General features: G+C 39.2%; 1 protein-coding gene across 4 annotated transcripts in view; it reads left to right on the forward strand.

The window, feature by feature from the left end:
- Positions 1-23,212, forward strand: part of thada (THADA armadillo repeat containing) — a 98,457-nt gene that overhangs the window by 66,317 nt on the left and 8,928 nt on the right. For 2 of the 4 annotated variants that reach the window (XM_061837142.1, XM_061837145.1), the window contains 3 exons: positions 3,369-3,441; positions 6,341-6,491; positions 6,654-6,776. In XM_061837142.1, coding sequence (XP_061693126.1) covers positions 3,369-3,441; positions 6,341-6,491; positions 6,654-6,776 — 347 coding nt within the window. Of the gene's footprint in view, positions 1-3,368; positions 3,442-6,340; positions 6,492-6,653; positions 6,777-22,156; positions 22,390-22,560; positions 22,679-23,212 lie in introns of those variants that run through there. The other 2 variants (XM_061837144.1, XM_061837143.1) reach the window with 2 other exon arrangements.

Genomic DNA, 23,212 nt, shown 5'->3' on the forward strand with positions numbered 1-23,212 from the left:
CATGCATGGTTTTGAGATGTGCGAGGAAACCAGTGCATCCTGAGAAAACCCACGCAGGCATGGGGAGAAGATGCAAACTCCACACAGGTGGGGCCTGACAATGAAAGCTTAAAACTTTTTACTGTAAAAACAAGTGATATTTACATTTTATTTCACATCTTGTATAAATCTAGACCACGCTGTTGGATAACGTGATACATTTACATTCAAGAGTAGCATTGCTTGAAACTTTTTAATCCACACCTGCTGCTCTTACCTAAAAACATGTTGCCAAAACAACTCGTGTTTTCCAAACTCCTGTTGATCTGTTATGGATTGGAAATTCCAGAGAAAATGCAACTTTTCCCTTCTTAGTACACTGTCTTTTTTTTTTTTTTTTTTTTTTTTTTTTTTACCCCACTCAACATATGAAAGAAGCCTTACACTGGTATGGAAGGTTTACTGACAGACCTTCATTCAGAGCCACAGTTCAAGGGGAAAAGTACGCTGAGGTTCACTAGCCACACTTGAAATGTGTTGTCAGAATCCTCCAAACTCTTTTCTAGAAATCTTAACTGTATAGTATTTGTAATCCAAAGCTCCAGTAGCAAACAGTTTTGGGAGAGAGAATACAAACCCACTTCCTATGAAGTTGGGATGTTGTGCTAAACATAAGAAGAATATAGAAACAATAGTGATTTGCAAATCATGTTCAACCTGTATTTAATTGAATACACTACATACACAATATATTTATTGTTCAAACTAATAAAAAGTTGTTTAGCAAATAATCATTAACTCAGAATTTGATGGCTGCAATGTGTTCCAAACAAACTGGGACTAGTGGCCAAAAAGACATCAAACACCTGTTTGTAACATCCCACTGGTGAACAGACTAATTGGAAACAGGCGGGTACCATGAGTGTGTCGAAAGTAGCTTCCCTGAATTGCTCAAACATTCACAAGCAAAAATTGGCCGAGGTTTACCTCTTTGTGAACAAGTGTGTGAGAAAATAGTCCCAACAGTTTAAGGACATTATTCCTCAATGTAAAATTGCAAGGAATTTGGGGGATTTCATCATCTACGGTCTATAATATCATTCAGACAATCTGGAGAAATAACTGCATGTAATCAGCAAGGCTAAAAACCCAGATTGAATGCCCATGACCTTCGATCCCTCAGGCGGCACTGCATCAAAAGCCATCATCAATGTGTAAAGCAGTGTTTCTCAAATAGTGGGGCGCGACACGGTGCGATGCCGGGGGGGGAATAATGTGAGCCCCTGAAGAACATGATTAACAACAGTAATGTCTTTATTGTAAGTTCATCTATCACTTCTGTTTGTATTTTCTCATGTGTTTATCAGCATTAGATTCAATTATGCTTGATATACAAGGTTATATAGATGTGTTGTCACAGGGTCTGCGGGTGGTGGGGGGGGTGAAGCGGTCACACAAACATAAAACAATTAAGAACCACTGGTGTAAAGTATGTCACCAAATGGGCTCAAAAAGACTTCAGAAAAACAGTCAGTAAATTAGTTTGGCGCGACAGCTTTAAGTGTAAATTAAAACGACTGTGCAAAGCAAAATCCATTTACGAATAACACCCAGAAACGCCATCGGCTACTTTGGACCAGAGCTCATCTAAGATGGACTGATACGAAGTTGAAAAGTGTTCTGTGGTCTAATGAGTCCACATTTCAAATTGTTTTGGGAAATTGTGGACGTGGTGTCCTTCTGGCCAAAGAGGAAAAGAACTATCAGAATTGTTGTGGATGCAAAGTTCAAAAGCTGATGGTTTGGGACTGTGTTAGTACAACTGGAATGGGTAACCTACACATCTGCAAAGGCACCATTAATCCTGAAAGGTACATACATGTTTTGGAGAAACATATGCTGCCATCCAAGCAACATCTTTTTCATGGACCCCCGTGCTTATTTGAGCAAGACAATCCCAACCCATATTCTGCACGTGTTACAACAGCATGGCTTTGTAGTAAAAGAGTGCAGGTACTAGACTGGCTTGCCTGCTGTCTGGACCTCTGTCGCATTAACAATGTGAGGCACATTATGAAGCGCAAAACGCGACAACAGGGATGGACTGTTGAACCGGTGAAGCTGTACATCAAGCAAGAATGGGAAAGGATTTCACCTCCAAAGCCTCAGCAATTAGTGTCCTCAGTGCCCACATTTTTATTAAATCTTCTTAAGAGAAGACTTTATGTAACACAGTGGTAAACATGACCCTGTCCCAGCTTTTTGGGAACATGTTGCAGCCATAAAATTCAAAGTTAATGATTGCTTTCTAAATTGCAAACATGAGTTTGAACATTAATTTGTAATGTATTCAATTAAAAATAAGGTGAACATGATTTCTAATTCATTGTGCAGTATTCTGTTTTTATTTATGCTTAAAATAACCCTCCAACTTCATTTGAACTGGGTTTTTTAGTATTGTATGTTTTCAGGCACACTGGTGCATAACTTCTGTTTGAGGGTTTTCAACTGTCAGTTGCAGTTTGTTTTAGTAGGTGCATGAATTAGAGAGCTTCTGCTTAAAAGCTGGTGTGTCATGGAATATTCCATTATTTGTGTATATGCAGACTATAATCCCTTTGACATCTATTGACAGACACACACCTACTTGACAAGCCACCGCTGTGCTTTTCTCACTATTTCAAGAAAGTACAGGCCTGAGCACAGATCAGGTTACAAAGACTATTAGACCTATAGAGCTGACCACAATCTCAGAACCCTGGATTTACTTTCCCTTCTAGTGGCCTCAAGGTTATGATTAGAGGCAAGGCAGGGTGATATTGGGTTGCTTGTTGCCTTACCTTCCATGCTATTGAAAAGGATTCTGTTTTTTGTGTTTCATAATGTGTTGGTGAGTAGCAGCACGCTTCTTTTATGGAAAGTAACCCAATACTTATGTCATTGCAGGTGCTTGCACATAAAATCAGATTATCATTTTTAAAGTTAAATTATGATAGGTTCACCAGAAATACGGAAAAATACTTTCTCTCTAGTCTTATCCGTTAACAAAAGAGGAACCAAATCTTCTTTCGGCTTGTCCCTTTCAGGGTCGCCACAGCGTGTCATCTCAGATGAACGCATATATATGTTTGGCACAATTTTTACGCCGGATGCCCTTCCTGACGCAACCCTTCTCAGGGAATGGAGGCCCCAGTGGGATACGAACCCACAACCCCTGGTTTACAACATCTAAGAGTCAGTAATTCCAACTAAAATGAAAATCCTGAAGAAAGGGTAACTGAGAGCAGCAGAAAACGGATGTCTACAATTTAGACAAAACGTTGGAAGTGTGCTAAACAAGCTCATGTAAATTGATGTCAGCTAACTTTTGAATTTGTTGTGTGTTTTAGTGTGGAGCTGTATTGTGCAGCCATGACACTGCTGTCTCAACTAGTAGTTCCAGTTGCAAAGTCTGACTCAAAGGTAAATACTGATCTAAAAACGATGCATTAGTTTATAATTGAATGTTGTTAAATTAAAAATGTCCTGTCTATTAACATTCACATTATTTCAACTATTTAAGAGCTTAGAGGGATAACTGACATAAAGCAGCATTTCATACACAATTCACACTCCGAAGTTTTCCCAGTGTACCTAGCACCATTGAATAGTTTTTAAAATGTTTTATGTCATTTTCGTCCTCTAAATCCTAGTCAGCCACCAATGGTGTAAATTCTTCCACTTAAAAATATGAGAGAGCCCTGTAATTTTCATCGTAGTTACACTTCACCAATGAGAGTCAAAATGAGGGAAAAGAAGTCCAGCTCACATTATGATTTTTAAAGAATTTATTAGCAAATTATGGTTCGATTCCTCCGGTTGATGCTGTAACTACAGTATATTGTATTTAATCACATTTATTAAGATTATATTTTATATTAAGGAAGAACTTAAAAAACAGGACTTGGGACTGATAGAGCATTTTAACAGAGGCTCAGTTATTTCTATGGCTGGTAAGAGGTATGTAACTAAGTACTGCCAGCATATATTTTAGCTACAACCTTTACTTTTTTTATCAACAGGTACATTCTATATATATTGATATAAAACACAATAATATGTATACTTTATAATGTACATTGGTTTTGGGGGAACCCATAAATCTGTCAACACTGACAAAAAGTACTGTCGCACCACAGCAGTTAGAGGACGTACAGTGTCATGAAGAATTTTCGGTCCCTTCTCAAATTCTAATATTTTTTTGCAGTTTCCCCACTTTTACTTTTCGGATCATCAAACAATCATCAGACAAATATAATCCAAGTAAACATGTCGTTTTTAAATGATTATATTTATTAAGCGGGGGAAAAAAAATACTTTCCAAGTTATCTGTCCCTGTGTGAAAAGTTACGCCCCCCCTAAGCCTAATCACTGGTTGAGCCATCTACTGTAGGAACAACTGAAATCAAATGTTTTTATCACTGGCAATGAGTCTTTCACATATTTTGGCCCACTCTTCCTTGGAAAATAGTTTAAATTCAGCCAAAATGTTGTTTGGGGGGGTATGAATGGCATTTTTAAGGTTCATGCTACTGCATTTCAATCAGATTCAAGTGTTCACTTACACGAGGCCACTTTAAGATGTTCAGGTGACTTGGTCGAGTGTTTTAGATCATTATCCTGCTACATAATCCAAGTGGGCTTCAGATAGTGGTTACAAACTGATAGCGGAACATTTTCCTTCAGGATTTTCTCTTTAACAGCCGAATTCTTGGTTCCAAAATTTACGGTGGATAAAACAAGACACACACCTTACAGAAAGCTCAACTTTCATCTTGTCAGTTTATATAATATTGTCCCTAAGCTCTTGAGAATCACTGATTTATTTATTTCGATATTTATTTTGTGGAAGACAACCCATTATGTTCAGTGGTCAGTGCAGTGCAGTAGTCTTTGCTTTGGAACTCTGCAATGGATGCCGTTTTTGCCCAGTCTCTTCCTTACTGTTGCGTAACTGAGGCAAGGGTTGCCTGCAGTTCTTTAGAAGATTTCCTTTGTGACCTCTTGGAGGACTCATTGCTGTTCTCTTGGATTAATCCCTACAGGCTGATCACTCCTGCTAAGGTTCACCTCTGTTCCATGTTTTCTCCATATAAAAATAATGACTATGTGTGATTCACTGCAATCCTAAAGCTTTACAGTCTGATAGATGTCCATTACATATGCGTTCATCTAAGATGACACGCTGTGGCGACCCCTAACGGGACAAGCCGAACATAAAAGAAAAAGTTTGTTCTGAAATTTCTTTGGATCATGTTGCATCTTTTATAGCGCTTTTGTCATAGATTTATTGAACAGGTCTAGCGGTAATCAGGCTTGGCTGTGAAAATTAACTAATATGTTATTAGCCACAATTAATTCATGATATAACAAGGGGGTTAATTACTCTTTCCACACAGGACCAGGTCACTTTCAAGAGTTTTTGCTGAATTCAAACTATTCTGCAAGGAAGACTGGGCCAAAATATGATGAGAAAAAAAAAGAGCGAGCAATGTCCAGCTATAGAAAACGTTTTTTGCTGAGGATGACCCAGACCAGTTATTAGGTTTTAGGGGGGCATTATTTTTCCACACAGGGCCAGGTAACCTTGAAAACTTTTATTTCTTAATAAATGAAATCACCATTTAAAAACAGCATTTGTAAGTTAACTTGGGTATTGAAGGTGGGGAATCTCTCACCACATGATTTGGTTTGATTATGAGTCCATGGTTTTGATTAGATTCAATCATGGACTATTATTGTATATACATACACATCTATGATATATACAGTACATCTTGAATTGATGTCCTAGAAATAACAACACTAACAAGTTATCACATTTACAGAAAATTAACCAGATTAAAACTATGTCTTTATTTTTTTGTGGTCCAACAAAATTGTTTGGAAAAAAAAAAAAAAAAAACGAAAAAATTGAGTAGCAGGAGGAGTAGTGTGGTTTTCGTCCTGTCCAAGAAACCGTAGACCAGCTCTCCCACATCGGCAGAGTCTTCGAGGGTGCATGGAAGTTGGCTCATTCAATCTACATGTGTTTTGTGTACTTGGAAATGACATTTGACCATGTCCCTCGTCAGAGGTTGTGCAGCATATTAGGTCACAAGTAACATTTTTTTTTTATTATTAACTTTAATAATTCTGTTAGACCACAAAAAATACAGCAATGGCCAATTTTTATTGTGATTATTTTTAATTCATCGTGTAAAGTTTTTTTTCCATGACCATTTTGTGGTGTTGTATTTTATGAAACTGTATAAAAAAAATCTGTTCTATTTAGTGCACTACAATTTATATACATTTTAATTAATTTTAACCTGTCATGCAGGGTCCAAGTATAGTGACTTGCTCGTCTCAGTGGGTGGCACTAGTGTGCTCATCCTGCAATGAGGAGCAGCCTGTGGAAGTAAAGCTGATGGTTGCCAAGGTTTTGGTCAACTCAACAGCCACACTAATGGCCAGCTCTGAGCTGCCACTTGGTGAGTTTTCAAACATAAGATAACTCTCGGAAATTCATTTGGAATTAATACTGAAAGGAATGTGAAACATTAAAAAAACAACTGTGTGTGTGTGTGTGTGGTGTGTGTGTGTGTGTGTATGCGTGTGCGTGTGTGCGTGTGCGTGTGTGTGTTGGTCTTCAGGTCTGGTCAGCACAGTGTCTCTGTGGAGGAGCTTGTTTATGCTGTTACAGGATGAAGACCAGGAAGTTCGCAGTTCTGCCTCCGACTTCATTGCTAATGCACCAAGTCATCTGATTAATGCAGGTACACATTCAGTGTTGAAATGGCAGAAGTACTTCCATCCATCCATTTTCTGATCCACTTATCCTCATAAGGGTTACAAAGGGGCCTCTCTATGGGCAGGGAGCAGGGTATACCCTGAACTAGTTGGTAGCAGTTCACAGGGCACATATGAACAAACAACCATTCACTCTCACATTCACACCTTTTTCACACCATTTTAGAGTCTTCCATTAATGCATGTTTTTGGGATGTGGGAGGCAACCCGTGCCCAGAGAAAACCCACCCAGGCACGGAGAGAACATGCAAACTTCTCATAGGTAGGGCAAGGATTTGATTGTCAGTCCTCAGGACTGTTAGGCAGAAAATAAAACAAAAACAAGGATGAAAAAGAGAAGTTGTTCTTTGGAAGGTTGCGGCCATTTCTCTTCCTACCTTTTAAGCGCGCTTACACTTGGCTGGAAGCATACCTGGTACTTTTAGTAGCTGTGGTTCTGATCGCTTTGCAGTATCCTACGCAGAGGTTTTGAAACCGGATCCGTTCTCCTTTGCATTGGCCAAACTGCGTGGACCACCAAAAGTAAGGGGACAGGGGAGAGAGGTACTCGAAGTTCCCATACCTGGAGAGTTCATAGCAAGAGCCAAGAAGGAAGTCAACAGTGAAGAACCAAGAGAGACGGAGTAAGAAGGGAGTCAGGGAAGGGAAGGGAGGTTAAATACTCGGGCGGCGTGTTCAAAGAGGGCCAGACTAGAACACACCCATCAGCTTGAATCCAGTCTACAATTTTGACCCACAAAATGGGTTTAAAATAATGTATTAATAAAATATACTCCCAAATTTGTACTCTTCAAGCACATAGAATGATAGTTTAAACTTTACTGTTGGCAAATCAATTATTTATGGTTCTGTCACATTTCATGCTGCTTTGGGTTTCAAATCAGGACAAACAGTTCTCAAAGTTTTGCAGCTGCAACAGTGAAGTTGGCACACTGGCGCAAACACTGCATACATTTGGAATATTTCCGGAGAGTTTTTTAAATATCAAAACTGACATTTTGTCTTCAGTTAAAAACAACTGGGTGGAAGTTTATGGCTTGTAGCACTCTCAAACGCCAGTGGATGGCACCTTGTATGCATGTTTCACTATTCAGCAAGTATTCCATTCCATCGTCGATCTGCCTCTTTTGCCTGGTGCATTGTTCTATATTTGACAGAATGGCGACAGTACACTACTGTTCTTCCAGTCACTTGAGTCAGGTCACATTTCCTCGAACGCCAGCTGAACCGAACCAAAATTCCATATTGTGCGATTGTGGTCTGAAAATTTGTTTCTCAAAGTGTAAAATGAATTTGCCAACAAGCTACTGCTGTGGAAGTGTCAAATTCTAGGTTAAGTTTAAAAGCAGTCAGCTCACTGATAAGATGTGCATTCCTTCTCTCCTTGGACAGAAAGTAACGTTATACAATTGAGATGCACAGTTATCTTATTTTCATTTGATTCTCTTTTGTCTTTCATGAGTGGAAAAATGTTTTCCTCATTGAAAAGTTGTCATTTATGTACGATGTAAATAGTGTAAATTGGCAAGCACAACAAAAAAAAAATTCTGAGGGTGGCGTGGTGAACATACTACTCTGTGGATATTGAGATTAAAGGTCTGTAATCGTGACTGACATCTGTAAATACCATGATATTTACGGCATTGAATATCGTACTACGGCAGGCAAGGTGGAAATACTTCGCCATTTATGTTTTATCACTGTGATCGTTCTACACATTTAAATTAACTATAGGCTATCACGTTTTTACATTGTACAGTGCCTTTTGAAAGTATTCGTCCCCCTGGAACTTTTCAAACTTTCGCCACATTTCAGGCTTCAAACATGAAGATGTAAAATTAACATTTTTTTGTCAAGAATCAAGGAGAAGCCGGACACAATCGTGAAGTGGATCAAAATGTATTTGATATTGTATACTTTTTTAACAAATAAAAATGTGGAAAGTGGGGCGAGCAATATTATTTGGCCCCCTTGCATTAATACTTTGTAGCGTCACCCTTTGCTGCAATTACAGTTGTAAGTTGCTTGGGGTATGTCTCTATCAGTTTTGCACATCGAGAGACTGAAATTCTTGTTTGATTTTTGGTTTCATCTGACCGGAGCGCCTTCTTCCACATGTTTGGTATGTCTCCCAGGTGACTTGTGGCAAACTTTCAACAAGACGTTTTATGGATATCTTTGAGAAATGCCTTTCTTCTTGCCACTCTTTCATAAAGGCGAGACTTGTGCCGTGTACGACTGATTGTTGTCCTATGGACAGACTCTCTCAACTCAGCTGTAGATCTCTGCAGTTTATCCAGAGTGATCATGGGCCTCTTGGCTGCATCTCTTCATGATTGTGTCCCACTTGTTAATTCTTGACACAAAATGAAAATTTTATATCGTTATGTTTGAAGCCTGAAATGTGGCGAAAGGTTGAAAAGTTCAAGGGGGCCGAATACATTCACAAGGCACTGTAAATTTGCAGTATATCTGTGTCACGGAGGGAGCTAGTAAAAGAAGGAGGACGGCGAGACCGGGATTGTAAATAACCTTGATAAGGACAACAAGATCAAGAATCCATGAAATTGCCCCTGGCTGGAATTAAGTTGGAAATTAATACCTTCATGAAAATATTAGATACATACATACAGTTTATGACAATCCATAAATATTCTGCCACTTTTTTTTTCTAGTCCCATTTTAAAATATTGATACCGAAATTCTTTAAGGTGGCATGACTTTAGCCCCATGTCATTGCAAACAATTCCCCCACCTGGCTTCATTTTATTGTCAACCACATATGGGAGTATCCACAGAAAGGCAGCTCCAGTTATCAGTTAAAGTGTTCTTACATACATGCGAAAGCAATTTGGTTTTCAATCAAATTGTTTGGCTCTGTAGTTATCCTCGTTTAAAGTGTTAAAATTCTATTTTTTTTATGTATCGAAGGCTTAATTTCCCCTTTTTTTTTTTTTTTTTTGCATTCAAATGGACTGTGTCCTCACGACACAGCCTCTCCTCATATATTTTCCCAGCATTCTTCCAGAAGGCAAGCTTATTGTGTCAGTTGCTACCAGTAGTATCGCATAACAAAATAAGTATTCACTACTCTATTAACAGAAAAGTAAAGGACAGTCAGTAGCCATTTTTTATACAATAGTTTTGCAAGAGAATTCAATGAATTAATTTACTCAAATTAAATTGATTGTGGATTACGCAGTATTGATGCTAATAGTATTCACTTCCAAAGTTTATGTTCTTCATTTGTCTGTACTTAAGGCCAGACAGTCAGATTACCAGTCATCTTAAACCCTGTCAGAACCTCAGAAACTACAATAAGATAGAGATGGTTCCTTAAAAAGAGTAAGAGACCACAAAGCACATAATTAGTTTGCCTGAGATATTCTCTCTTTGCCATCTATTTTTAGTTGTTGTTTCTGCGATTTCGTGTTAGCTCTTCATTCACTCTTGGGAAGATGACTTAAGTTACTCCAAACTCTTACATGATCCTGAAATTTTTTAATTAGATTCCAAACCTGCGATACAAAAAAATGTAACACTGTAATGTGGTCTTTTTAATTGAATGTGTGACCAGGCCAGGAAAGTCACATTCCTGAAGTAAATGAGAAAGCACTCAAAAACCCGAACGAAATCACATTGCAGTCTATAAAATGAAAACCCACAGAAACCTTCAGTCGGAAAAAATATATTGTCTCTCCTCTTTTGAAGCCTAAATTTGTCTGATGTTCTGAAATTAGATGTGTACAAGTGAGTGGGAAGACTGATTTTAAAAATAAATAAATAAATAAATAATAAGAATAATCTACAGTGGATCTAAAAAATGAAAACACCAGTGTCAAATAATGGCTTTTTGAGAAGTAAAAAAAGATACCGCGATAAATAATTTTCACTGTGAATAACCTGTACAATGGAATTGAAAAATACACTGCACTTTGCAGGTCGTCACTTTACACATCTTGCAAACAGTATTTTTCTGCTCACTATATAAAAAAGTAAATTTCCTTCAGCTTGTCCCTTTCGGGGTCGCCACAGTGTCTCATCTTAGATGAACGCACATATATTTGGCACAATTTTTACGCCGGATGCCCTTCCTGACGCAGCCCTTCTCAGGGAGTGGAGGCCCCAGTGGGATACGAACCCACAACCCCTGGTTTACCAAACCAGTGCTCTGACCACTGAGCTACGGGCCCGACATTTCTGCTCACATAAGACTTTTTTTCAAATGTGAACCAAGTCCACATCACTGCTGTAGCACTTTATTTTTTTAATCAGCTCCTCCTCTTCCTCCATGGTCTCTGTGCTTGAAGTCGTTGTCACACTAAATCAGATACAATGATGTTATCATGGGTGAGGATTGTCCAAATCTCTAACGTAAGTCATATGTACATCACTGATAGTCTATCGCATACAGTGCCATGAAAAAGTATTTGCTCCATCCTGATTTTTTTTTAATGCACAGCACACACAAAAGTTTCAAATTATAAAATCAATTTTAATATCACTCAGAGACAACCCAAATACAAAATGCAGTTTTCAAATGGCCATTAAATTTAAGACACAAAAATTCCAGACCTTTTTGAACCTCTGTGAAACCCCCCTTGTTAAATCACAAAGTCACTGTGACTAACCACATATTTGGGAAAGGTGAGTTCAATTTCACGAGCCACACCCAAACCTGATTACCACCAAGATTTCAAGAACCAATGCAAAGTAATGGAAATCCTTCGTTCTGGAAAAAGTTACAAAGCAACTTGCAAGGCTTTGGAGCTCCAACAAACCACTTTCGGAGCTATTATCCACTAATGGAGAAAACTGTGAACAGTGGCAAACCTTCCCAGGAGGTCACAAAAGAACGTCAAACAACATCTATGTTCATGACTCTACCATCAGAAATACACTGGCCAAAAATGACACGGCAAAATATTTGGAGAAACATTCTGTGGACTGAATTTAACTTTTGGAAAGTATGTGGCCCGTTACATCTCGTGTAAAAATGCCACAGCATTTGAGAAAAGAATATTATGCCAACAGTGAAGCATAGTGGTGGCAGTGTGATGGTCTGGGGCTACTTGCTGCCTCAAGACCAGGACAACTTGCTGTGACTGATGGAACAATGAATTCTGTTGTGTATCAGGGGCCCTGTAGCTCAGTGGTTAGAGCACTGGTTTGGTAAACCAGGGGTTGTGGGTTCATATCCCACTGGGGCCTCCACTCCCTGAGAAGGGTTGCGTCAGGAAGGGCATCCGGCATAAAAATTGTGCCAAACATATGTGTGCATTCATCCGAGATGACACGCTCTGGCGACCCCGAAAGGGACAAGCCGAAAGAAAGATTATCAGAAAATTCTGAAGAAGAACATTCGGCCATCGTTATATGACCTCAAACTCAAGCAGTATTGGATCATGCAGCAGGACAACGATCTGAGACACACTAGCAAGTCCACCGCTGAATAGCTAAAAAAAAAAAACAATTATGGTTTTGGAATGGCTAAGTCAAAATCTGGACTTAAATCCAAGCGGGATGCTGTGGTGTGACCTTAGACGAGCAGTTCATACTAGAAAACCCTCCAGTATGGCAGAGTTGAAACAATTCTGCAAAGAAAAGTGGGACAAAGTTCTTCCAGAGCAATGGGAAAGACTCTTTTCCAATTTTCGCAAATGCTTGATTTCAGTTATTGCTGTCAAGGGTCGCACAACCTGTTATTAGGTTGACGGGGCAATTAATTTTTCACAGAGGGTCACAAAGGTTTGGATTTTTTTGTGCCTTAATACAATGAATTGTCATTTAAAAACTGCATTTTGTGTTTCCTTGGGTTGGCTCTGAGTGAGAAAAATTTGTTTGATTCTAAACCTTTGTGTGTGATATGCAAAATAAAAACTGAAATCAGGGAGGCAGGGAGTACTTTTTCACAGTACTGTATACCATAGACTTCTTTGTTGAAACACTCAAAATCTGTCATTGTGAGGACATATCCTGTGAACAGCCCTCCTCAGAGCACCCACCCCACAGATGTTTGAAAATTCATGTCTGGACTCTTGTCTGGGGTTTTTCAAAGCCTAAATCAATCAATCATAAATAAAGGTGAAGCTTTTTTAAAATGTAAATGTGTGCATTCTGAAGGGAAAATTAGGACTGCCAGATCTTTGGAAGATGATCCATGATGGCACCTTACCCTGTAGCCCAGACATATGAAGACTATTGGAGCCAATACATGCCAGAGATTTCCATCCTTACAAGTTTTCTTTTCATCTTTGCATAATTTTGATGGTTTTGAAGAATATTCAGTGGCAAATTTAATGCCTTCGAAATCTTTTTTACCCCTCACCTTTGAACAAAAACACCTTCTTGATACTATGGAAGCTTTCTATCGACCATTGCTTATGCTTTAACTCGTGACTACAAAAATGGCGACAGGTGTTATACGTGTCTGAGCAAACACACTAAGGCCGTGAGCACTCCTTTTGATCTCTGTGAGCAACATCAGACGTATGCACTGTGGTCAATCAGTGTCATCCATTGAAGTTACATGACTCATTAAAAGGTTCAGATTACATTCCATCAGAACATTTTTAAGAATTTTGTCTTTTTGCAAACTTACACTGAAAATGTCAACAAACAAAAAATACATTACAATACAAATACATACCAAGCCAACCATTAACTACAAATTTGAAATCTCGCTTCCAACTTCATTCCATTTTTTTTTTAACCCACAATGATATCCTCGTCTTTTTCTTGGTTTAAAATTGAATTATTGCTCGCAGAATATCTTTAGCAATGCATGTTGAAAGCTCAATGATGCTCCCAAACAGTTTTAGGGTTAATGTTATGTTGCCTCCTATATTTAAAATACAGAATTTGTTTTTTGTGCACGGTATAGTCTGTGCTTTCATCCTCAATCAGGTTGTGTCAAGGGGGAGTTTTAACATTATACACCATCTCATCCTGTACTTACTACTTTGGCTTCAGACTAGACCTTTTTTACTCGAAAAAGAGAATCTCATCCAATTTCACCACTTTTTCTTCTATTATTCACATACCCCGGTGTTTGTAATTATGAGTGTACCCCTTTAAAATGGAGGGGGGCGGTGTCAGGTAAACTAGGAATTAGTGTGTGGCGCGGTGTGGCCGAGCAGCAGCTCTTTGTAAGAGGCAACGTCCTGCCATGTTTAAGTAAGTAAATAAATAAATAAAAAGACGTGAGGCTGTAATTCACTGCGGTGGATTTGTTTTCCTCTGCGCTGAGAGTGTGCGACAAGTGCACTACTGTGCAGTTGCGTAGCTTAGAGGGAACATTGGCGTTGACTACTATTTACAGTAAGATTTGTATGTCACAAAAAGCTGGCACTTGAACAGGGGTGTTAATACTTTTCAAATCCACTGAAGTGTCACAGTCACTCTTATTCTAAGTTTGTATTTACTGAGGTCACCAGAACAGCATTTATAAATCTGTGTGTATGTACGGTTGTAGTTTGTACTGACTCGCTTAACAACCATTTTCATTCTCACTTCTGATAATGCCAAATAGATCAAAGGCATAAACCCGTGGTTCAATCCACCATATGCAACGGTGTTTATGCGAAGCATCCAATTCACATGGGAACCTCATTATTTCACCATAACAGCCAGCCAGGATTATGTCTATTGGAATGCTCGCCATGATTTTTGGAAATATCTACAATGAGGTGACAGTCATCCACTGTCATCTTCCTTTCTACCCTACCAGCGCTTTTACCACCCTTGATTTTATCCTCTAGCGTGTGCATATCAATCAAGGAAAAGTTTTTATCAAATGCAAGATAAGGGTCTGGAAGCCAGCAAGCCCTCTTACTGCTTAACTACAAAACCCTTCGCAAATGTATAATCTTAGTTGTAAATTGACTACTTCAGTTTATCCAAAGGTTATATTTGTGCTATCTATGTAACCTATTCCACAGTTGTGGAGCAGTTTAAGGATATGTAACTAGATCAGTGCAAATATAGATCAATAGGTTAAGCATGCATTGCAGTACAGTCAGGCAATCTAAGAACTTTGCTTGAGGACCCAAGAGCCACAGGTTCAAGACGTGCCATTTTTGCAAGAATATTAGACTTCTGTTTTACAGTTTTGTAAACGTGTTTTGACCTTTTTTATCATTTTGTATTAGCATGTATGAATAAGTATTATTTTAGAAACTGGCTTATACTGAGCAAATATACTGCCTCATTCTCATGTAAACGTGTTTGAGACTGGTTACTGGAGAGTGAGCATTTGCTTTTTTTTTTTTTTTTTGCTTTATTTTATCATATTCCATTCAAGATTAATGAAGTTTGCCTGGTTATAAAAAGGACTAATAAATCTGCTTGTTGTTTGTATGTATAAATTTTCTTAACTTAATGTTGGGTGTAGTAAATAAGAACAATTCACTCTGTGTGTTTGCGTACACATTGGCTACTACTAGTGAATGTGTAGTGGGTTTCTTGTTTGGGTGTCTTTCCCGTGCACTGATGTTCTGCCAGTTTACTGTTGTGCGTTGGAGTTGGGGGAACATGGCTCACATGTACGTGCACAGAAATTAACATAGTTACTTCTATTTAAAAAAAAATAATAATATATTTTATATGTAATTTTGTTAGTGTGAGCGATTTTAAGATAAATTAGTTCATGCATCTCGTTCCCCCCGCTTTGAGACACAAAGGACCTATTGTCCACAACTTGAAGACTTATTAATCTCCAATTTAACCTATTGCTACACCAGCACCCCCACTGCCCAAATACCACAGAACTAATTGGGACTGAAATCAAACTCTCACTGGACCTCCAGCAATGACAGTGTAAAGCTGGAACAAAGGATCACTTTGTGTGTGTGTGTGTGTGGTGTGTGTGTGTGTGTGTGTGTATATATGTATATATATATATATATATATATATATATATATATATATATATATAGCACAAAGGGATATGGAGCGGGCATTAGCTTATAAGAGGGCATGAAATTGAAACATGGAAACATGATGAGAAACACAAAATGATAAAATGGATAGTTTATCTTAGACCCTTGCCTTTTTTACTTTTTTTTTTTGTTTTTAGTCACAGCAAGGAGATTGTTTGCGATGGTTTAGCAGCAAAAGCTTAAAATAATTGAGTGTCTGATTTGCGTGGAAACCTTTTACTTGATATTTTGAAGCTAATTGCTGACGCACAGGTTTTCCTGGCCATTCTGACTCAGTGAATCGTTATCAGCCAGCTTGTCCAGATTAACCCAATTTCCTTACTGTAAAGCCACAAATTGCTTTGTGTCATATGAGTTTCACATGTCCTTTCAGTTAATTCATTAACAGCAGGTGATGCAGCCGAATGATAGTGAAGGGCCCACTAGAGGAGGACACTCATTAAACAGACCTAGTCCTATTTCAGGAGAATGCTCACCGAACTATTACACCACCAGCGCAAATCTTCTAGAAATGATTAAGTATGCAAAGGGAAGTCGCCACATTTACTCATTTTCTCACAGTGTCACTTCGCGTTGCTCTATTTCTTATAAAGCATAACATTTAAAATTATTTGTTTTTCATGCCAAACCTCCCAACCTAAACAAGTTTAAAATACAGTACAGTATTTTAGTGCATTAGTTGGCAAAGTTAGTTATTTTTATTAAAATGCTAAACACAATTGTGGTTTTGTAAAGAAAATAAAAAAGACATGCTTTTTCATCCACATATACTGTGCGTTAAAGAGCCTATTAAGTGTTTTCAGAGATTTTTTAATATATTGTACATGTTTTAAAATAATTCCTGAAAGCATATAAAGACTATCATTCAAATGTGGAGATAGAGCATTAAACTGGTTTTCGCCATTTCAGTTTTTACGATATTTTTTTGGGTGGGGGGTGGGCCTGGATATAACTGTGCCAAGTGACACAGTTTGGCTCAGGCATGAGTCGCCTCTCCCCCACTGGATAAGAACTTGAGTGCCTTCGTTTACATCAGTCGTTAACAGGCACAATGTGCAGTTAGATAGCTAGCTAGGTCTACACCCTGAAAATGCTTCCTTCTTTCAGATAGTCCACTGCTGTGGCCACATTTTAACTGCCTCAGATAGGTGGAAGACAGGGAGGGAGGGGGGTGGGTGTCTGAAGCAGCCAGTGTGTGGACAGCTGCTGTGGCCCCTTTAGAGTGCCTCATTGTTAAGGCACCTCTGTCAACTTCTTACAGCTGAATGGAATCTTAACAATGGAGTTTCCATCCACTGACTCATGCTGATGCTGGACATTGGCCTCCCTGCAAGACATCTTAATGTCCGTCATTTCGTATTCTAGAAGAATAATAAGATTTGTAGCTTGTGACGAGCATCCAATTTAGATCTGAAGTACTGAAGTTCCTGCACCAAAATTTGAAGGGAGTGTTGTCCACGTTAAATGAACTAATGAAGCAAGTTTGGATGAGAGGGGAAACGTCCAGATATATATTCAACCTTTTGCCACATTTTAGGCCTCAAACATAAAGATAGAAAATTACATTTTTTTGTGTCAAGTATCACCAACAAATGGGACACAAATGTGAAGTGTAACGAAATGTAGTGGATATTTTATACTTTAAAAAAAAAATGAAAAGTGGGGCACGCAATATTATCCGGCCCCCTTGCATTAATACTTTGTAGCGCCACCTTTTGCTGCAATTACAGCTGCAAGTCGCTTGAGGTATATCTCTATCAATTTTGCAGAGAATGAAATTCTTGCCCATTATTCCTGGCAAAACAGCTCGAACTCAGTGAGGTTGGATGTAGAGGGTTTGTGAACAGCAGTCTTCAGCTCTGCCCACAGATTCTCGATTGGATTCCACTCTGTACTTTGACTTGGCCATTCTAACACCTGGATACATTTATTTGTGAAACATTCAATTGTAGATTTGGCTTTTTGTTTTGGATCATTGTCCGATTGAAAGATAAAGCTCTGTCCCAGTCACAGGTCTTTTGCAGACTCCAACAGGTTTTCTTCCAGAATGATCCTATATTTGGCTCCATTCATCTTCCCTGTCCCTGCTGAAGAAAAGCAGGCCCAAACCATGAGGCTGCCAACACCACATTTGACAGTGGGGATGGTGTGTTCATGGTGATGAGCAGTGTTGCTTTTACGCCAAACATATCATTTTGCATTGTGGCCAAAACGTTCGATTTTGGTTTCCAACTGACCATAGCACCTTCTTCCACATTTGGTGTGTCTCCCAGGTGGCTTGTGACAAACTTTAAACGAGACTTTTTATGGATATCTTTGAGAAATTGCTTTCTTTTGGCCACTCTTCCATAAAGGCCAGCTTTGTGCAGTGTACGACTGATTGTTGTTGTCCTATGGACAGACACTCCCACCGTAGCTGTAGAACTCTGCAGTTCATCCAGAGTAATCAATGGGCCTCATGGGTGCATCTCTGATCAGTCTTCTCCATGTTCGAGGTGAAAGTTCACAGGGTTGACCGGGTCTTGGTAGATTTGCAGTGGTCTGATACTTCCTCCATTTCAATATGATTGCTTGCACAGTTCTCCTTGAGATGTTTAGATCTTGGGAAATTTTTTTGTATCCAAATCCGGCTTTAAACTTCTCCACAACAGTATCTTGGACATGCCTTGTGTGTTCCTTGGTCTTCATGATGCTCTCTGCACTTTAAACAGAACTCTGAGAATATTACAGAGCAGGTGCATTTATACGGAGACTTGTTTACACACAGGTGGATTCTATTTATCATTAGTCAACATTGGATCATTCAGAGATCCTCACTGAACGTCTGGAGCTAGTTTGCTGCACTGAAAGTAAAGGGGCCGAATAACGTTGCACGCCCCACTTTTCAGGGGGGTTTTTTTTTGTTAAAAAAATGTAAAATATCCAATAACTTTTGTTCCACTGCACGATTGTGTCCAACTTGTTGATTATTGACAAAAAAGTTTAATTTTATACGTTTATGTTTGAAGCCTGAAATGTGGCGAAAGGTTGAATAGTTCTAGGGAGCAGAATACTTTCACAAGGCACTGTAGCAACCATTCCATTTGTGATCAATTCAATGCCCAGAGAATGAAACGACCTGGATGAATGGGAATATTCACAGGTATATTCATGTTCGTTTTACACAGACTTTAGTTTAGCTGTTGTCTGTAATGAGTTGTCCCCACTGGTCACAGAACTACTGCATTATCTAGAACCACTTTCTCACTGTAATCCTTGCAAATTGGCGCAAAAGTTTATCACAATATTTTTTTTTCACCGCTCCCTTTACAGAAATCCACCAAAGAGGCTTATTGCCTGGAATGTGTGCACTTGCCCAAGACGGAATTTGGGATAGTGAGTCTTGGGTGTTGAATTTTTCCACTGTGGTAAAGGTCATTCTGTTTCTGTTATCTCTGAAACTACCTCTGAATATGGGAAATGTGCGAGTCGACTTCAACACTATCTCCCACCTTAGTCCCATTCACATAGGACAGAAAGCAAGGAAAAAAATCAGAATGTCAATAGGTGTGTGAGAGGCTTATGCCATTTACTTGCGCAGCTGAAATGCAGCAATGTCTCTCTAGTCTGTTTTGGTTCTGATGTATTTGATTTTACATGTTAATTTGTTGTACTTATTGTGGTCCTCAACGGAAGGTTCTGTTTCATCTCCAGTCTGCCCAAAGATCCAGAACGGTATCAGGGAAAGATAGATTTCAAATTGATGGAATGTGAAGCAGTCGTCATGCTTTTGTTTGTTGACTTCATGACTTCTGACTCTGCCCTCGTGAGAAGACACTGGGAAGTATTTTCAGATTGTTTTAGATTGTTTACCTGTGCAGACGTGATTTTTCCGTTTATAGGCAGAATTCCATCATATAAATTGCATGGATTAAAAAAAAAAAAAAAAATCCAGACCAATGCAACTGCGCACTTGTCACACATTCTCAGCAGACATGAAAACCGATCCGGCGCAGTGAACATTTTAAACATGGAAGCAGGTTAGGGTTAGGGTTAGGGTTGGGCTGTTGTTCAAACTACTTCGACTTCCTTGTTTACCTGACTCCGCCCCCCTCCGGCTTTGTTCATAATTATAAACATCGTCCACCACAAAATGCTTTAGTTAGCAACACAGTCTGGGCAATGTAGAGCAAAGAGAGTTAGAGATGCTGCTTATGTTTACTCTTGATGATAATGATAAAAGTTTAAAAATAAATAAGTCCTGCTTTAATGAATGTCAGGGTATGTGAATAATGGAAGAAATGTGGGGGAAACTTGATGAGCTTTTCTCTTTTTTTGAGTTAAAAAAAAAAAAAAAGGGCTGGTCTGGAGCCAAAGAAGAAAGTACAGGATGAGATGGTGTATAATGTTAAAATTCCACCTTGGCAAAGCCTGATCAAGGATGAAAGCACAGACAATACAGTGCACAAAAAGTTAATTCTGTTTTTTAAATATAGGAGGCAACATAAGATTAACCTTAAAACTTTTTGGGAGCATCATTCAGCTTTCATCATGCATTTGTGAAGATATTCTGCAAGCAATATTTAAGTTTTACACCAAGAAAAACAGACAGGGATATCACTGTGGGGTAAAAAAAACAAAACAATTGAAACAAAGTTGGAAGCGACATTTCAAATGTATACTTCATTGTTGGCTTGGTTTGGCTAGCAATGTATTTTTTTGTTTGTTGACAATTTCATTGGTTTGCAAAAACACAAAATTGTTCTTAAAAATGTTCTGATGGGAACGTAAAATCTGTAATCTGAATCTTTAAAGGCCAAGTGTCATCCCTATAAACATTCTAAAATAGATATTGTAATGAAAAATACATATAACATTATTCACTTCAATGTCTATACGAAAAAAGAAATGTGAGCGGAGAGCATGTCATCCATGCGCAAATTTGCAGAAGTGTCATTCTACGACATCCAAGTAGTCACCATATTGGCTGCATCCTCTGTCCGTGACGTCACCCAGACATTCGCCAATGAAAACACGCGGTGCACCCTAACTATGGGAGACGAACACGCCCCTTCTGACATGGAAGCTCTTTTTGAAAAGGAGAACACCACACAACCAAGTGAAGTTACCGGGGCAATATTACACTATTTTTTCGACCCATATTCAAATGATATGCGATCACGGCCAAACCGCCTCCCGTCCGATCCACTTCCGCGGCGGAGATGAGCCATCGCGGCTCATCGCAGCCGGCCGGTGTGGCTCATTTTCTGCGCCGAGGTGGCTTATCATGGAGCCGAGCCAGGCTGCTTTAGGGGGTTTTCATAGCCGCTGCAGTATGAGATGAACAACAGGGTCGAGCCAGGGCGCTTTACTGGGTTGTCGTCGCACGCGGCTGAGTGCTGCATTGTGGCAGGGTTCTTCAGAGCCGCCACCGTCCAGGAGCCCGTGTACTTTGCTGGCGAAGCGACGCAGCAGCCCAACGCCGTTTGATGTGCACGTCGACACATTTCGTACGCGGATCTTTTGTTAAGTTATGAAAGATGGATTACGTGGTCCGCCCCAAACTATAATTTTTTTTAGTAGCTGTATACATACCTACCTGTCGTTTGGAACCCACGAAGCTCTCGTACTCTGCACCCGTGCAATCCATTTTTCACGACGAACAGGGTCTCTTACAAATTTATGAAGGGTAAATCCATCCTCCCGAGTGTTCAAGCAATGTCCAGCAATGCAACGAGCCGGCATTTCGGCTAACACGAAGGAACAACGAGCTACCTTCCCGGAGGTAAAACTAATGGATACAAACGAGTCCACCTGAGGGCGGGTCTGTCCTATACGTCACTTCCTGCTTCTTCTCGAAAACAAATCCCTCAAGAGGATTTTCATGGCGGGAGTTACAAAAAGTTGTATACGTCAAAAACATGTTTTGTGGTGAAAAAACGCATGGGTCCATGTCGGCTGTTGTTTTTCATTAATAACATTCTAAAAATCATGCATTTCATGACAGTGGCACTTTAATGAGCCATGTCGCTTCGATGGATGACACTGATCTGACCACAGTCTGATGTTCCTCACAGTGGTCAAAGGGAGCGCTCACTGGCTTAGCGTGTTTGCTCAGACACAGTTCAGTTCAGAAGCAATTACTTGTAAAAATGTCTTATTTACTGATAACGAAACATGATGTTAATAATTGTAAAATTCATGCGTTCAATCATTTAAAAAACAAGAATTAAAACGTTTTTGAATGGTTATGATACACACACTATGAAAGCACCTTTGCATGCCATGACACAAATCTGAATTAAATGTAGTTTCACTTCTAGTAGTTTACTTAGTTGAATTTGTATTTGAATTTGTAAGTTTTTGGGGTAAAGGTATGCACCTAAATAATGAACGCTCATATTGTCTACATTTCGGCTATTTTTCAGTGTTTTTTCATTCAGTCAAATCACATGCCTGCTTGTGGTAATAGCTTGACTTGTAACCACAGTGTACAAGATTGACTCGAAGAGACTGGATTCATTAAAAATCACAAAACATCATGAAGAAAGAATGTGAGATTTTAGGAGGACATTGTTGAGGAAATGGACAAACCCTCTAATACAATGAACTGTTGAGTATCAGTCTGTTTCAAATTTTTCTGTAAGATGAATGTTTTGTCATATTTTTAATACACATGTAACACCTTGGAGCAATTTCCTGAAATAAATTTAAAATTTTATATAGTAAATATATTTTTATTTTGAAAGGAAAGATCCTGATGATCTTGCCAGTACGAATGTCATTAATGCAATCCATCCATTTTCTGTACCACTTTTCTTCACTTGTGTAGTGGCCGTGCTGAAGCCTATCCCAGGTATCTTGGGATGAGAGGTGTGTTACACCATAAACTGGTTGCTAGCCATTTGCAGGGCACATGAAACAAACAACCACTCGCACTCACACCTATCCAAGGTGGTGGAAAAGGCCAGCCAGTGGCTGTTGCTCAAGAGCAAAGACCCCAATTGGGCCTTCAAAAGAATTGATGGCACCGAGGGGGCGGACCTGGGACACTGGTATTCACTGCCGAACCCTCTCAAGAGTGTCGTGGCCCTATCAGCTAAACACTTGATGACGGAAGGAAGCTCACTTGATAACCTGTAAGGTGCCATCACTCATTTGAACATCCCACAGAGCCTCATCGGAGCCGAAATATGCATGAACAGAGGGATATTAACATCTAGTCCTACATAATACAACTAACTGTCTTGGGATGAGGGGTGGGCAACACTCTAAACTGGTTGCCAGCCATTTGTAGGACACATGAAACAAACTACTCACACCTAAGTGCAATTTAGAGTCTCTAATTAATGCTTATTTAATGTTTTTGGGATGTGGGAGAAAACTGAAGTATCCAGAGAAAACCCATCCAAGCATGTCGTGTCATCTCGTCATTAATTATTTTCATTAAATGTGTAAAAAAAAAAAAATCAAAAACTGCCAAC

Source organism: Syngnathoides biaculeatus, chromosome 12 (genome assembly GCF_019802595.1).
Source record: "Syngnathoides biaculeatus isolate LvHL_M chromosome 12, ASM1980259v1, whole genome shotgun sequence".
In the NCBI taxonomy this organism is placed as follows: Eukaryota; Metazoa; Chordata; class Actinopteri; order Syngnathiformes; family Syngnathidae; genus Syngnathoides; species Syngnathoides biaculeatus.